At 38.8% G+C, this 17,637-nt stretch overlaps 2 protein-coding genes across 4 annotated transcripts in view; both read right to left on the bottom strand.

The window, feature by feature from the left end:
• Nucleotides 1-17,637, bottom strand: part of LOC146641743 (uncharacterized) — a 142,461-nt gene that overhangs the window by 7,173 nt on the left and 117,651 nt on the right. For all 3 annotated transcript variants that reach the window (XM_085397585.1, XM_085397584.1, XM_085397586.1), the window contains 3 exons: nt 3,260-3,560; nt 2,106-2,204; nt 1,111-1,217 (listed from right to left, as the gene is read on the bottom strand). In XM_085397585.1, the coding sequence (XP_085253711.1) occupies nt 1,111-1,217; nt 2,106-2,204; nt 3,260-3,560 (507 nt within the window). The remainder of the gene's footprint in view (nt 1-1,110; nt 1,218-2,105; nt 2,205-3,259; nt 3,561-17,637) is intronic.
• On the bottom strand, nt 7,502-16,940 carry LOC146641747 (uncharacterized). Its single transcript, XM_085397590.1, has 5 exons — nt 16,842-16,940; nt 14,511-15,524; nt 13,066-13,161; nt 11,531-11,637; nt 7,502-10,890 (listed from the first exon to the last, which is right to left on the bottom strand). The coding sequence occupies exons 2-5, from the start codon at nt 14,872-14,874 to the stop codon at nt 10,852-10,854; spliced, it is 606 nt and encodes a 201-aa protein (XP_085253716.1). The 5' UTR covers nt 14,875-15,524; nt 16,842-16,940; the 3' UTR covers nt 7,502-10,851.

Raw genomic sequence — 17,637 nt, 5'->3', positions numbered from 1 at the left:
GGATTTTGATGTTTTCTTTCGTTAAAATATTATAACAGCTTTTCCATCTCTTGTGGTTTAATTACAATAGAAACATTAATGAAACCTTTTAATCTGGCAATTCTGCCTCCCTGTATCCTTTTTTTCAACCCGGACACTTTTTTATTGCTTTACCACATCGCTTGGACAGTTTAGGTGAACATACCAGTTTGTTTAGTCATATTTTTCACAAGCCTTTACACACAAAGAAACACACACAAAAGTAGTACCTAATAGCAAAAGCTAATAGTACAATAGTATAGTTGTGAAAAGTAGAATTATAAAAAGTATCAAATAAAAAATGTTAGAAAACTTAAATGAAATAATCTTCTCAACACAGCCTCTGATTGGTAGCTACAGGCTGACCTGGGTAAACAACTAAAGTTCCCTCAGAACATTGTAAAAACATCACTCCGGCCAGACTTGATAATTATTTCTGAGGCCTCAAAACAGCTGATTATGCTGGAACTCACAGTGCCCTGGGAAGAGCGGATCGAGGAGGCCAATGAAAGGAAACGAGGAAAGTACCAGGAACTAGTGCAAGAGTGCAGGGGAAGGGGCTGGAAGACTTTCTATGAGCCCATAGAAGTGGGTTGTAGGGGCTTTGCAGGACGATCACTCTGCAAAGTCCTAGGCCGGCTGGGCGTGGCTGGGGCAACCAAGAAGAGGGCCATCCAGGCTGTGAGTGAAGCGGCAGAGAAAGCCACAAGGTGGCTGTGGATTAAGAGGGCTGGTCCGTGGGTAGCTACTGGTACGCAAGTCGGGACCTGATCACCCCCGGCTGGGTCGCCTGGGCGAGGGTGTATGATGTTGTGAGACCCGAAACACCTGATGACCCCAGGATACATCACTGAAGATGCGTACCAGTGCATCCAGGAGATGTGTCTTTATAGTTTGTTTGTTTGTTTTTTATCATTCTAATTTTTTAAAGACAAAATAATCGTGTTTTCATTTTGTGATTATATCTCAGTGCAGGTTAATAACTGTGAATGGGACTAAAATCATTCATTCAGTTTACATTGTAGTTTCTAGTTTTTGAAGCCTTACCTTTCAAATTATGAGTCTTGTTAGTAATAGCAGTGGTTTAATTACCTTCACATCCTGCAGCGGCTCTGGTACATCATAGATGTGAAGTGAGATATCATCCCTCTGGTTGCTGTAGCTTTTCCTCTTCAAGCACAGCAATATACAAGAAAAAGCTGCCAACAGATCACTGAGTTACTTCATCTTTCATTCAGCCCAAATGTTCAATGAGCTTTTATTTAATTAGATTCATTAAAAAATAACAGCCTTTAAGGCTAGCTGTGGTGACCAGGATAACTTATCTAGGTCATGGTCTAGCGTTTAGTGACTCCATTTATTGTTTTGCATTTATTAATTTTTAGAATTTTTAGAGTTTTCTGGGTTTTTGTTTTTGTTTTTTCCATTCTGTAAGTGTTCTCTGTGTTCCCGTTGTGTTCATGCCATTTACATTGATGGTCCCTTGTCTCATGTCTTAAGTGTGAACCCTTCCAGCTGTGCTCTCCTCTTGTGTCCCATGCATTTTAACCCTGTGTTTTTCTCTGTCAGTTTCATGTCCTCCCCTCATGCTATGTGTGTCTCTTCTCCTGTGCTTCCTCAGGTCGCCGTGTGCTTCCTCAGGTCGCCGTCTGTAGTTTCCCCATGTTTTGTTATTAGTTCCAGTTTCTAGGTTTTGGTTTAGTTTTGTAAGGTTTTTTGTGCAAGTTGCTACTGCAATAAAGCAGCCTCTCTACATTTATGAAGTCAGTAGTGTGCAAAAAAACTATAGTAGTTTTCAGGGCCTTTGATCACAGGAAATGATTAAGCTAGGTGGTATCTGCTGTATATACATGTAAATGTGTTAATAATGTCTTTTAAATAGTTTTTGGATGATTATTTTCAAAGTGGTTTGAAATAAGATATCTCCCTCTGCTGTTACTGCAGCTTCTGCATGCGTGTGTCCATTTCAGGTTTTGGAGAGGCCAAGTGTGAAATGGACACAGTGGACCGGTATGTCTATTACACGCTTTGCCATGATATTGGGTTGGACCACAAAATCTACTAAAATTGTAAAATAACAGACTCACTGATTATTAGAACAATGAAGGCGACAACTGACATAGATATGGTGATCAACAGACTGAAAAAGCAGTTGTTTTGTGGGTTGTTGGTAGGCCGAGTGACATCTGGAAAGGACAGAAAGGACAAAGATAAGTTAAGAAGCATTTATAAGTAGCATGGTGGCACTGGTTAAAGCACTCTTATGCAGGCCAATGTAAACAAAAAAACAAGCCTTTTATTTCAAGCTTGTGCAAAATCTTATAAAAGAAAGAAAGCAAACTGGGCGAAGGCAAATTGAAAATTGATAACGAAACACACAGGGAGGAGAAAGAAGTGCTACAACCGACGAAAGGCAAGGTCAAGCTTACAAGTATCTAAACACATGAAGGTAAACAGTGTAGTCGGATTGGGAGGGTAATGGGTCACAGGCAGCGAAGGAGGTGAAACAAAGCAAGGTCTAAATCGCTACCAAACCGAAACAGGAATTGAGAAACACGAAACAGGAAACTCATATACTCATTTAAAAACAGGAGTATGGCTCATGTGATTAGGCAGATGATCAATAGTGGGTCTGTGACCCTCATAAGGGACAATTCGCAATGGTCTCAGAAATCTGGGACTCTGTCCCAATTAGTCGTAGAACTGATTAAACTTCTCAGATAAGACATGAGACGTCTTTAAGAAACGCAAAGAAGTCCAGTCGCTTTTCTTTCCAAGCTCCTTGGTTTGCAGGAGCAAGTCTTAACAACACACCAGTTTTCCTAAACCAAAACAAGTAGTTTTTGGTAGCTAAATATTTAGTGTGTGTGTGTGTGTGTGTGTGTGTGTGTGTGTGTGTGTGTGTGTGTACCTGTTTGTGTGGGTGGTCACAAATTTGAAAACTTACCACATGAACTCATTTCCTTTGTGTTCATAATAGCACTTAGTAATGCCTATTAAGGTCAGACTTAAAAACAAACGTTTGCATGTAATAATCTTGTACTATCACAAGACAGTATAAGAAGTCGTCCCAAAATTCCTCAACTCTCAAGTTATAATAAAAAAAGTAGATGGTTTCCGACAGTAACATAAACTACTTACTCGTGTATTTAAGATGCTGTCAGCCATTTGAAAATGTGTATTGAGGCCTAAACACTCACTAATCCAACAGCAATAATCAGAAATAAACTCTTGTACTTACCTGAGACGAGGCTGAAAGTTTCCACAAACTGAGTGCTGCCTCCTCTCTTGATGCCACAGAAGTAAAGCCTGCAGTCCTCTGCTGTCAAGTTTTTAATCACGAGTTTGTTTTGCAGGATTGAAAATTTAGTTTCAAAATCAGGAGAGCAGTAGGTAGAGTCTGCTGAGGAAAAACTGCGGCTGATACATGCTCTGAACTGACTGTGGATCTCCATGTACCAGTGGATCTCTGATGTCTGATTGGAGCAGGTTAGAGTGACATCGGTCCCCAGCTCGTCTCTGACCTCGGTCACGTTCTCGGCCTCTGCACAGAGCAGAAGCACCAACAGGATCATCCACAGGAGAACCATGATCAGCTTCAGCATCCACAACAAGACGGAGTCGTCTGAAAGCAGCTCAGCTCTGATGGACTCTGACACAGAAGTGCTCTACACTTCCTACTTGACATGGTGACTTTGGGCAGTGGCATGTCTGATAAAGAAAACCCACAAACACCTTACATCTCTCACAGGATGTTAAACTTTATCGCCTCTGGCTAGCACTTTGCCCTTTGGGTTAAAAGAGACTTTAAATTTAAACAGGTTGTAACAGGTTCTAACAGCTTCCTTCTGCTGTTCTGGTTTAATAACAAGAGCAAGGCTATTTTATTTTCAATATATCTGTGCAAGAAATGAACCAACAAATCATAAAACCATCCTAATAGATTTCAGCTTCTTATTACTGCTGTGAAGAAGAAACGCTCAGTGCATCGTGGAAATCCCACAGTAGCCTGGGCCTATTGCAGAGTAGGGGAGGGTTCAGGGTCACCTGATCCAGCCTTACATGCTATAGATCCATATAAAAAGGAACGTTTTAAGCCTATCTTTAATAGGTGTTTGTCTCCTCTATCCAAACTGTAAACTGCTAGTGAGAAAGAAAAGTGTGAAGAACACTGAAGGGTCCTTAATCACCAGAAACGATTAACACTTTCCTGTGACTATTTTCCTGCTTGAAATCCAATATCTCCCTCTGCTGGTACTGATGTTACCAGTACCAGCAGTACCAGCAGATTACTGTAACTTCAGCATGTGTGTGTATTTGATGTTTTGTGGAGGCTAACCTTGAAATGCACATGGTAAATTGGTATGTCTGGTACACCTCTTGCCCTGATACTGATTTGAATAAACATTTAATCAGAAGTTCACTGGGGGTCAATTCTTGACTCGTCAATTTTTTCCTTGCTCTAAATTGATACTGTCAAGAAGAATCAAAATAAAGCCTGCCACTCTAATGCAGAAGATACACAGTTGTATTCATATTTGCTGATCCAAACAGTCAGAGAGATTCATATTAACCATCCCTGTCTCAGAAGCACAGTGAGCAAGTCAGGAATCTTGGCCTTATTTTGGTCAAAGATCTGGATTTTTACAAAAAACATCAACAAAGTTACCAGAACTGTTTTCTATAATGTAAAAGTCTGATCTGACAAGGGCTCTGAGAAATTGGGAAAACTGTGATGCTCTATTTCAGGATTCAGCAGCAGCAGCAGTATGTGTAGGCACTAAGAAAGAGCTTCCACAAACATGGAAATCTGACCATATTACTCCAGCTGTCTGCTGACCTGAGTCCACACATCTACTCATACACTTAGAAACAGACTCAAAACCCTTTAGTTATCATAGGCTTATGTAGAATAAGGAGGGGATGTTTTTCTCATCATCATTCATTATTTTAATATGGCATTATTAGTTCATCAGAAGTATATAACCAGCTTTGCATTAAACATAAATTGAAGTTTTTGACCCTATATTATCCTTTGCATTACAGTGATGGTGATAACTTTAGTTTGATTTTTTCCTTACAGGTACCAGAATAATAACATGATTTTCCATTGCAGATGTAACCATGATCATTCCATACACATTGCAGTTTGTTGCTTATTTTAGAGTTGTGCTCAAGTTAATTAAAGGTTAAAAGTTACAGCCAGCGCGAGTCTGGCTGATTTATGGAGGGCAAAGGCTTTGAGCTTGGAAGGCCGCACGCGCTTACGCAGCACTTATAAGATGTTATTCTTGGTGATTTTGTGCTTAGTCATGTTCTAATATGTTTTAAGTAGAAGTAGCTGATCCAGCAATATTCATTTAATATTATATGCTTGATTTGGAGCAATACACACTGATGGTCTTAATAAATGAAAGAGTCCTTGTAGCTGCCATGTTGTGTCTTACCAGGGTACAGACATAATAGCTGTCTGCAAAAAAGTATTTAGTCAGCCACCGATTGTGCAAGTTCCCCCACTTAAAATGGTGACAGAGGTCAGTAATTTGCACCAGAGGTACACTTCAACTGTGAGAGACAGAATGTGAAAAAAAAATCCATGAATCCACATGGTAGGATTTGTAAAGAATTTATTCGTAAATTAGGGTGGAAAATAAGTATTCGGTCACCTCAAACATGGAAAATCTCTGGCTCTCACAGACCTGTAACGTCTTCTGTAAGAAGCTTTTCTGTCCCCCACTCGTTACCTGTATGAATGGCACCTGTTTGAACTCATCATCTGTATAAAAGACACCTGTCCACAGCCTCAAACAGTCAGACTCCAAACTCCGCCATGGCCAAGACCAAAGAGCTTTCGAAGGACACCAGGAAAAGTATTGTAGACCTGCACCAGACTGGGAAGAGTGAATCTACAATAGGCAAGCAGCTTGGTGTGAAAAAATCAACTGTGGGAGCAATCATCAGAAAATGGAAGACATACAAGACCACTGATAATCTCCCTCGATCTGGGGCTCCACGCAAGATCTCATCCCGTGGGGTCAAAATGATCATGAGAACGGTGAGCAAAGATCCCAGAACCACACGGGGGGACCTGGTGAATGACCTGCAGAGAGCTGGGACCAAAGTAACAAAGGTCACCATCAGTAACACACTACAACGGCAGGGAATCAAATCCCGCAGTGCCAGACGTGTTCCGCTGCTGAAGCCAGTGCATGTCCCGGCCCGTCTGAAGTTTGCCAGAGAGCACATGGATGATACAGCAGAGGATTGGGAGAATGTCATGTGGTCAGATGAAACCAAAGTAGAACTTTTTGGTATAAACTCAACTCGTCGTGTTTGGAGGAAGAAGAATACTGAGTTGCATCCCAAGAACACCATACCTACTGTGAAGCATGGGGGTGGAAACATCATGCTATGGGGCTGTTTTTCTGCCAAGGGGACAGGACGACTGATCCGTGTTAAGGACAGAATGAATGGGGCCATGTATCGTGAGATTTTGAGCCAAAACCTCCTTCCATCAGTGAGAACTTTGAAGATGAAACGAGGCTGGGTCTTCCAACATGACAATGATCCAAAACACACCGCCCGGGCAACAAAGGAGTGGCTCCGTAAGAAGCATTTGAAAGTCCTGGAGTGGCCTAGCCAGTCTCCAGACCTCAACCCCATAGAAAATCTGTGGCGGGAGTTGAAAGTCCGTGTTGCTCGGCGACAGCCCCGAAACATCACTGCTCTCGAGAAGATCTGCATGGAGGAATGGGCCAAAATACCAGCTACTGTGTGTGCAAACCTGGTAAAGACCTATAGTAAACGTTTGACCTCTGTTATTGCCAACAAAGGTTATGTTACAAAGTATTGAGTTGTATTTTTGTTATTGACCAAATACTTATTTTCCACCCTAATTTACGAATAAATTCTTTACAAATCCTACCATGTGGATTCATGGATTTTTTTTTCACATTCTGTCTCTCACAGTTGAAGTGTACCTCTGGTGCAAATTACTGACCTCTGTCATCATTTTAGGTGGGGGAACTTGCACAATCGGTGGCTGACTAAATACTTTTTTGCCCCACTGTATATAGTTTCTTATGTTTTTATCTCTTGGTGCACACATTACATGTAATGGAATTTGCTCTGTAAATAAATTTGGCATGTGCATTTTTTTGGTTGGTTTAAACTTGGTTTAGCTGATATAAAGGGTTAATGGAGAGAATTTTGTAAAGGAGCTACGGTGCATCGCTATCCAGTGCAGATGTACTCAGCAGGAGAACTCAAGACAAGACTGCTCAATGAAGTTCCACCATTAATTAATGCTTCAATCATAAATACTATATCTATTAAGGGGCTATGTGCCACGGTAGTTAAAGCTGGCAATAATTAAATAATTTCTTAAAATGCCATCACTTTGAAACAGCCATCTTGGCCAATTACAGGCCAATCTTTAACCTTACTTTCATCTCAAAATGTCTTGAAAGAGTAGTTATAAAACTGCTTACTGAGTTCTAATCAGGTTTCAGAGCTCATCACAGTACACAAACAGCTTTAGTGAAGGTTAACAACTAGTGGCAAGCCATCGCTGTCCCTCGTTGCTTTGGAGAAGCTCAGGGGGAAGAGATGGAGGAAGGTGTAAGGTCTCTGGTACAGGACTTGCGCTTGAAGGACAGACCGCCTGATTTTTGAAAAATGTCTCTCTTTTTGGGGGGAATCTAGACCAAAATGTGTGGTCCGAGAAAAAAAATCACATTTCTATACATTTAACTATAGGTTTTATTTGAAAATGTAATATTGAGTCCAATTGTTATGTGATCTGACACTTCAAGTAATGTAAAGAGTACCATAATACTGCTACAAAATAAAACACAAGCGTGCACCCTTTGGTACTACCAGTGGCATGCAATAACCTTTATAGGAAGTAAAAGAAGAAATGAGGAACAAACTTTTACATGAAAGAAAGCAAGAGAAACATGAAAGCTTGCTGCACTCCTTCCTTGGCTGACAAACTGTAAAATCTGTCACTTCTCTAGTGATCACCTTAAAATTTGCCACTAGCAGACAATGTCAATGACAGGGCACTGGGTCTGACTACCCAGTGTTTGTGTTTTTTGGGTTTAGTTATACTTTTTAAGTTTTGTATTATACAGTTCCTGGTTTCTAAGTTTCTGTTCTCAGTGTTTTATGCCCAGGCTTAGTTTTGTCTCTATGTCTTTCCTGTGTCCTGGGTATTGTTACTTTTGTCTCTGTGCTTCATGTCCCCACTGTTCCCACTGTCTGTCATGTTTCTATGTCTCAGTATCACGTCCACGTCTATCTGTCATGCTTCCTGTGTTACTTTGCTACTCCAGTGTTCAGTGTTTTTGAGTTTTGCTTTTCCCCTGTCTCATCACATCAATTAGTCCCACATGTGTGCTTCCTGTTCCCCATCCTCTCGTTAGCCGGCCTGTGTATGTTAGTCCTCAGTCTTCCCCTGCTTGTTGTCATGTCTGTAACCTTTGTGGGCATTCTCTTTGCTGTGTGTTTTTTCCTCCGTGCTCCTCGTAGTTTTCTAGCTCTCTGTTTCCCAGTTTAGTTCCTTAGTGTCCAAGTTTAATTGTGTTTTGATTTAAGTTCATATTTCTAGTTCCTTGCTTTTGGTTTTCTTTCCTGTATGTGTGAAGAGTCATTTACAGCCAACATAAAGCTGCCTCTTTCAGTTCACCCTTTTTTTATCAGTCCTACATCCTGCCTGCTACACCGCAAATCCATGACAGTCAAAAGGTAGAGGATTATTTTAAGAAAAAGTAACAAAAAAAAAATCCTATGAAAGCCCCACTACACATGTAACTGTAGCTGTATATTGTGAATTATTATCAAATGGATTTCATGGATTATTAAAATATTAATATGATTAATATTACTGCTGCAGATGTTTGAGCCTGAGCTCACTTTAAATACTTTCTATGCTGTTTAATTTCAGGCAGTGCGTCACGCTCTGTGAAATCAGGTGCTTGTAATTTGGATTTCCTGTCATCATGTATCTCACAAAAAGAAAAACAAAACAAAACTCAGTAGTTCAAGCATTAATCTTGATGTATACAATAAAAAAATGTAATTAAAAGGGTTGCATGACTAACTGGTAATATTTACAGCAAAACTGGTTAAACTTTGTGCATTCATTCAGCCAGTTAATTTCTCAGAGACGCTGGTGCAGTCTGAACCTGTTTTAATAAATTAGACATTACAGGAGCTCTGTATCTACTCTGCATCATATATATGTATCACACATGTTATTAGTGAGAGGAAATGTAAGTGTTGAGATGGTAAATCACAGAGGAATGACATTAAACTGAACTTAAAATACAAATTGAAATAAAATGAAAAAAATGAAGTTCTGCTCGGATCGTAATGTATTTTCTGAACATTGTAAATCTTCCCTTAACAACAGCTCATAGCTGATACTGAAAAGAAAGTGACTTGAAAATTTAAAAAAGTCAGTTAAATATAAATTAAAATTAAGTAAAAAGTAAAAAATTACACAGTGAAACAAACAAGTGGAAACAGACAAATGAGTCAAAGACAAACTCCATCTTTTACTATCTGCATGGTTTTACAGGTCCTGTGCTACAACTACCGTTAACCAAGGGTATTACTACTTCTAGGGCAGCCTTTACTATATCTATTAATAAGTTAATCATTAAAAATCCTACTACCATCTATGTTGCTAACAATAAGAGAAAACTAAAAGCAGAAGTACAAACAGTACAGTAGTTACTGTTACTGCTATGATTGTAAAACGTCTGAAACAGTCAAATAAGAAAAAAGGTCTGCCCTCCATCTCCAGCCTGACAGAGTTATAAACTTTTATTCAAGGCAAAAGTCTACTTTTTACACATGACTGTAGTGACCATCTGTTACATAAGTGATCAGCTGCACACCAAAAGATGTAGTACGTCAGATATCTCAGTGGGTCTGACGAACCTGCCAATACAATCAGCTGGTGTAACACAAAGACGTTGTTGTGTGCAGAAGAAGTGATGACACTAGGATTTTAATGGTGAAATCATGCGGAGTAGCCATATTTCCTGGAAACCTTTGTAAAATTAGCACATCCAATTATTTCCTCTTTTCTATTTTTTCTTCAGGCGTTGCCAGAATCTTTGCAGAAAAGAAGAAGCCAGGAAATGTTTTACCCACTAACCCCATCCTGTCTGACAGTAAAGCTATAAAATGTACAGGTCCTGCAAAAACTACCCATAATCCTTACTGTTATTCTACCACAAACGTAGACTTCACTACATCTATTAATAGGTTACTACTCCATTTTCAAGAACTTTAACGAAAACTACTACCTATGTAAAATTTCTGTTACTATCATAAATACTGTTATTGCCTCCACCTTATACTAATACTGCAAAATGAACCCTTAAAGTTTGAACCATTGTCTGCTTTCAGATTCCAGCTTGACAGCGTTTGACAGCTTAAGATACACAACTTTCCATATGATTTGAAAGTTTTACATCTGAAGTGGACAGATGTCTTCCAACAAGCCTGATAATACACAAAATGTAGTGCTGTCAGCGTTAATCTCGTTAAAATGACGTTAGCGCCATAACCGCATTGACGTGGCAAATCTATGCGTTGACACTGCGCAGCCCCAAGCACGGGGCGATCCGCATTAACTCGCTAATGCAGATTTGTCGTGTTAACGCGGTTATGGCGTTAACATAATTTTAACAAGATTAACGCTGACAGCACTAACAAAAAATTTATGTATTTGCCGCAGAGAAGAAACGTGCGCAAACGTTTGTATGTTTTTCAATGAAATACAACAAATGAAGTCTTGTAGCGTCTGAAAGAACTCGTTCAGTGATGTCTTGCTCGGTAGGGCTGGATCACCTTGCCCTGAAACACAACATAAGTATAGGGAAGAAGCAATATTGTGTTAGCACTTTAAGCAGTGGTATTGATATCATAGGTACCAATAGCAGCGTCATCACCAGATGCAAACATAAAACAGTTTTTAGAGATGTTAGGGTGACTGTGGCTCAGCAGATTCTATGCATTGTGGGTGCTCAGAGTAGAAAAGTGCTACACAGCTCAAAAAGATAATGCGTTGACCTCTACGGCTGGTTAGTTAAGTTCCTTGTTGAAGGCCTAAAATGAACATTTTCAGCACTAGTATCTGTGTTTTGAACTGATCATAATCGGTCTGAAGTGTGGTTAAATGGTGCCAGCTACATCTAACTGTGTGGACATAGAGCAAACTCAAGGCCATGAAGACTTCATACAGTTTAAATTGACTAGAGTAGCAAACCCACACACTGTCCATGGGAAGCAGACAGCGTACAAACCTATTCACATACACTATGATTGTTATAGTATGATGCTATTTTATATTGTGACACAGCATTGTAATGTGATATCCTCTTCTGTGTTAAATATACAGATATATAGGATTGTGGAGTTGCTAGAAAAATATTTGTAATGCAAAATTAAAACTCACAGTATCAGTTCTGTCAGTAACAGTGGAAGGTTTGTTTACCTGAATAGCCCACAGTGTTTCTGCGTTCTCGTAGATGTGAGCTGAAGGCTCTTCCACCTGTTTGCTGCTTTTGTTCTTCCTCGAACACAGCAGTACCAAAACCCCACCTGCCAACAGATCATTGAGTCACTCCACCTTCAAACTCACAGTCAGGACAGAATGTCTCATAATGAATGTAAGAATATGATCCGGTCTGAATACTGCTGCTATTCTCAAAATGATTTAGTCAAGTAAAATAAAAAAACAACAACAAAATAAATCAAATAAGATATTCAAGCAAAAGAAAATTACTGAAACACTAAAATAAAACAAAAATATACAGGTTATTTGTCAATTTGAACATCTTTGTCCACACTTCCTCTCTGAAGAGGTTTGTCTCATCTTTTCACTGAGACTCAGGGTGTCTACATGACTAACTGGCTTTTCAGAGAGAGGTTGGGTTGTAATGTTTATTCTGAAGTTCTGAAAATCCCATGATAAATGTCCTCTATATCACAATATTTAAGGGAACTAAAAGTAAAACTGAAACTTAGAAAAGCTAAACTGAAATGAGAGAAAACAAACAAACTGAAGCTTTACTGACTTGAAATCAAAAACTCAAAATAAAAAATAAAACCCACGTCAAAAATACAAACTACAAGAACTCCGTTTGATCAGCATTGTTCACTAAGGTGAATGTTGTTGACATACTTTTTTAAGTGATTTGGATTGGCACAAATTATAAATGATGGACTCATCATCATTTTCCTAGACATAAACTTACTAATCCCACACTGGGGAAATTCACAGACGATTAGGGTTCAGCAAGAAAACCTAAATTAGAGATATATTCGAAAGAAAAAATATATATATATTATATTATATTATATTATGTTAAAGAACTAAATAAGGAAAATAGTGTACAAAAACTATCTAGCAGTTATTTCTACTATTTACTAATGGTTGCTGGGCAACAGATCAGTCGATTAACAACAGACATTAATGAAAGATCAGAAATTGTGTTATGATTGTGATTCAGTCAATGAAGGATGTGGGTGTTCTTGTAGAGGCTCTTTTTCCTGATATTAAAAGAACTTTTTGATCAAAGTTAATCAGAAAATACTTAAAATATCAAACTTTAGTGTGTTTGAAAAGATAGAATCATGTTTAAAAATACATAAAACACATCAGAGCACTGAAATTAATTAATCATGGGTGACAAGCCTCAGGTTAAATGTGACTAACACTATTAGTATGCTCTTCTCAAAAAGTCTGTGCAAATATTACCAAACCAGAGGTCACAATATGAGGACAGAGCATGTAGCTGAGCTCAAGTATTTGTGTCCTAACTGTTCCTTTAGTACAGATGTCAGTGAGTCATTTTTCATTTTATTTTATTATTTTTTTAAATTACCAGCTTTTAAAGCTCCAGTGAACGCTGTGATAGATAAATTTGGGTCGTGTTCATCGGTGAATAGTGTGGCTCGTCCAGTAGTGGATGTCGGTATTTACAGTTCAGACCAGAATCTCCTAAACTTATCTCCACTCACACTCACCCATTATCAGGATGATGACAGCGGCAACTGAGACGGATATCATGAGGATGAACTGAGTCATGATGCAGTCCTTCAGCAGGTTGCTGTTGGAGGCATCTGGAGAAAGATGAAAGAGGAACAAAGGAGAGATAATCAATGGAAAAAAAGAAAAAAAAGTATTGTTTTATTTCTTTAGAACCGTTACAGTTATGATAATTAAAGTTTCCAATCGGGGCATTTTGTTGACAAATTATTCTGAAAACAGTGCAGAAGATTCACATCTCCAATCACAACCAGTGATCCAAACTAAGGTACTAACAAGTTAAATTAACTTTGATTTCTGAGGCAACTTAAATGTAGAGAAAAGGAAAATATTTAATTGACACACGAACAAGAACATCAGCTACCTACCAACTGTAAGTATACAACTCGTTCTTATTTAGATATGCACGAGATGTCTTCTGGTGTTGGTGCCCTGATCTAATGCTCACACATGAAGTACAAACAAAGCAAATGGGACACGAGTTCCTCGCCACTCATCCTAATTTGACTAAAGAGGACTGTTTTTTTTTATTTTTTTTATTTGTGTTTAGTATTACCATGGAGCCAAGACACCAATGGTCAAGCACACTTTCACACCATCTGTGACGACAGCAGTATTCGGCAGAATAGCTCTTCTGATGCTTTTTTAGTGGAGGCATTTGAAAGAAGGGCCAATTTTTAGTTTCTGCTGTCTATTGGTTGTGGGGGCGGGGACAATGTAGCACTTGAGCTCATTTCTCAACGTATTGATTTCATAATTTTCAACAGAATGGTCATCAAAGTCAAATTATTCTGAATCAGGAACCATATGACTACAATACTACTGAAACCCTCACCTCCAGCTAGATCCAATGGTGACCTCAAAGTAATCAGTAAAGCACAAGTCAGTAGATTATAGACAATTTCTATATCTGTTGACCAGATTAAGATGATTTATGAAAAGTAGACGTTTCCACAAACAGACCACTTGTTCAGCCTCATCGCCACCATAATTGTAAAACAATGCTTTACTTATTGAGTATTATCAGTTTTTTTTTCCTGTTGCATAACTGCTGTATTGATGAAGAAGACAAAACTCTTTTTGCCCCTCAATTTTATTTTATTGTTAACAAACACATTTGCCATATTTTCCATTTTACATGTGTGTTTATTGCCATATACCACGAGTCTATCCATGCTCACATGCACATGGGCTTAAAAGACTGTCACCATAGCCCAATGGTATTGTTAGAGGTTAAGAACAAATATTCACATACATCCCACATTACTGCAAGAATGTGGTCACAGCTTTCCTAAACATGTTGAAACAGTCAAAACTCCTGTTAGACAGCTCAAAATGTGCATTTCTACAAATACATCATGCGATCTGAACACCAACTAATTTGTTTTGCAGCAATAAAGTAAATTGAAAGTTGGGTACTTACCTAACAAAAGGTGGAAAGTCTCCACAAAATGAATGCTGCCACCTCTCTTGATGCCACAGAAGTAAAGCCTGCAGTCCTCTGCTGTATAGTTTTTAATCACAAGTTTGTTTCCCAGGATTGAGAATTTGGATTCAAAACCAGGAGAGCAGTAGGTAGAGCCTGCTGAAGAAAAACTGCGGCCAATACATGCTCTGAACTGACTGTGGATCTCCATGTACCAGTATCTGTCTGATGTCTGATTGGAGCAGGTTAGAGTGACATCGGTCCCCAGCTCTCCTCTGACCTCGGTCACGTTCTCGGCCTCTGCACAGAGCAGAAGCACCAACAGGATCATCCACAGGAGAACCATGATCAGCTTCAGCATCCACAACAAGACGGAGTCGTCTGAAAGCAGCTCAGCTCTGATGTGATTCTAAGAGGGAAGTGCTCTACACTTCCTTTTTCAGATGGTCACTTGATATGACATCAGATTTTTTTAAAAACCACAAAAACGAACAAGCGCTCAGGAAGTAGAATTACATTGACCCTTGCTTAAACGCAGTAGCTTGGTTTAGTATTAGAGATATTCAACTGTTTTCTGCAGCTCAATGATTTAATGACAATACTGCAGTAGTGACGCTAGTAATGAGAACAACAGCAACTTTAACAGCAAAATCATTGTACCAGAGATGACAGTGACATGTTTAAAGTAACAGCTTTTTTGTTTTGTTTTTTGGACTGGCTGCTACATGACATAAAAGGCTCATTTTAAATTGTACGGTGTCTTCTGATCTTCTTAAATGTTCCCACGGTCAAGAAATAGATTAGAAATAGAAATATGGATTAAAAGAACAAATATTACATTGTAATAAATGTAATTTTTATTAAACAGTGAAACAAAGTGGAAGCAGACAAATTACTTTTTAATACTGTTACAACAAATCATGAAATATACTGTGTACTGATACTACACATGAAAAAATGAAATGAATGAATCAAATCCCGTGATGTCTTGCTGAAAGAGGGTCGCCTACCCTGAAACAGAAAATGAGTAATCAGTACAGGGTAGTACAAGTAGTACTATTAGATAGTATTACTACTATCACTGTAACTTTTAATAGCTACAGTGATAGTCTTTGCAGCGTTAGCAGCAACACTGAAGGAGTAAAATAGCTATAGAGATCAAAACTTTTTAGCATTTTAACATGTGGGTCTGTGGGCAACTGTCTTTTTTAGAGCCAGACTCAAGTCTATATTAGGAAAAATGAGGTTTTTGCTGCTTCACTTTGGCTTTGAAGATAATATTTTGACCCTGGTTCATCTCATTCATTTGACTTGATCATCATGTTTTTCGTGCCAAAACACTGGTGTTCCTGAAGAAACCATACCTCACAATTGAGTAAGGCACCAGCCCTGCCCTAAGTTATGCCCTGCTTTTCATTCTTTCTGCACTAATGTTACCATGACTTCCTAAATGAACATCATGTTTTATTCAGTAAGACCTGAAAGGAGCTCCTGAGGCCATAAACCCACCAGAAAAGTGTTTGCTGAGCCCACTGGAAGCTGGAAGGAGTTTTGTGAAAAACTAAATATAATTCATGATTTAATAGCTCACAGAAGCAACTTTAGGAGCAATAATTTGAAGTAACCATTTCTGTATGACTTTAACCCAACCACAGTGAGACCTGCTGATGTACAGTTGGGAGATGATGGCTGAGAAATGAGTATATCAGAGGGACAGTTCAGGCTGAGCGGTTTGGAGCTAAAGCTAGAGAGGCTGTGATGTCGCATTACTTTGATTATGTTTGTCCCTGATGCAGCTCATCCAAATGCACATGAAAACATTAATAATGGGGTAAATCAAAAGTTATAGAGACAAGGCTGAGATGTTTTGGGCGCACATAGAGGATGGGTAGTAGATATATTGGACAAATTATGTTAAATATGGAGCTGCCAGGCAGTAAAAGAGGAAAAGAAGAAGACCTCAGAGAAGATCAGTGTGACAGAGGAGGATACTATTGCATGGTGGACTGGGGTGAATTTGTTGGAACGTCCTGTCTTGGGAAAACTGTATGACTGTGATAACGCACACCTGGATGATCTGAAGCAGCAAACATAAATGACCAGGAATCTTAAACGAACAAAGCTGTTTTAGATTCTATTAATTTCAGAAGACATCACATGCATATTTCCATTTTGTCATTACGACTTAATGCCTGTTAATGTTCATCATAGCAGCCGAACATTTTTTAAACATTATAGAGAGTGATCCTAGTACCAGTACTGTCAGTAGTCATGGTTTATGCAGCACACACAGCATCAGTTTTGTTAGCAGTCACAGTTTTTACTTACCTGCACAGCCCGCAGTAGCTCTGTAGCATTACAGATGTGACCTGAAGCATCAGTCGTAGCATTTTCTCCTCTTCAAGCACAGCAATATGATGACAAAACCTGCCAACAGAGCTGTGAGTCACTTCTTGTTTATCCAGATGTACAGATCCAGATATATTCTTATAATACACAGATTTCTGTGCAGTCGCTGACAGTATAAAGCTGCTTCCTCACTTGTAAGAGTGATTGGTCAAAGTGCAAAATGATTAAAAGAAATACGGACTGAAGTTTGACCAACACTTCTAATATGTGCTGCCAGAAACATCTATTCAAACATTAGATACTGTGATCTGAAGTTAGAAAATGTGCTAAATTTATCTACTGTGACACACTCACTGATTATTAGTGGCTGCCTTTGTCATTCTGAGACACAGATGATGATGAGGTGACTCTTATAGCAGTCGTTCTGTGGGTCGTTGGGAGGAACAATGACATCTGGAAACAAAGAGGCAAAAAGATCAACTGAGAACATGTTATAGTTACAAATCAGCAACTTGAAACACGCCCACCATCTATAAATTTTCATTGAAAAACATACTTTTCATATATCAGATATATAAGGTAGTATACAGCCATGATAGAAAAAACTCTTATTTCTTTAAACAACAACAACAAAAAACCCATCTAGTTACCTGTATCAATACACCATCTTATTGCTCTGCTGGGGTTTTTGTGTTAATTATTAATTTCTTTTTATTCTTTTTATCCAAAGAAAGGATCGCTTTCACTCAAGAAATCAAGGAAATCAGAATAGGTG

This window comes from Rhamphochromis longiceps, linkage group LG23 (genome assembly GCF_057381845.1).
Source record: "Rhamphochromis longiceps isolate RC_006_pf linkage group LG23, R_longiceps_female_GT1.1, whole genome shotgun sequence".
Taxonomy (NCBI): Eukaryota; Metazoa; Chordata; class Actinopteri; order Cichliformes; family Cichlidae; genus Rhamphochromis; species Rhamphochromis longiceps.
Note: the sequence above shows the minus strand (reverse complement) of the source record. Positions and strands in the feature narration are given on the sequence as shown.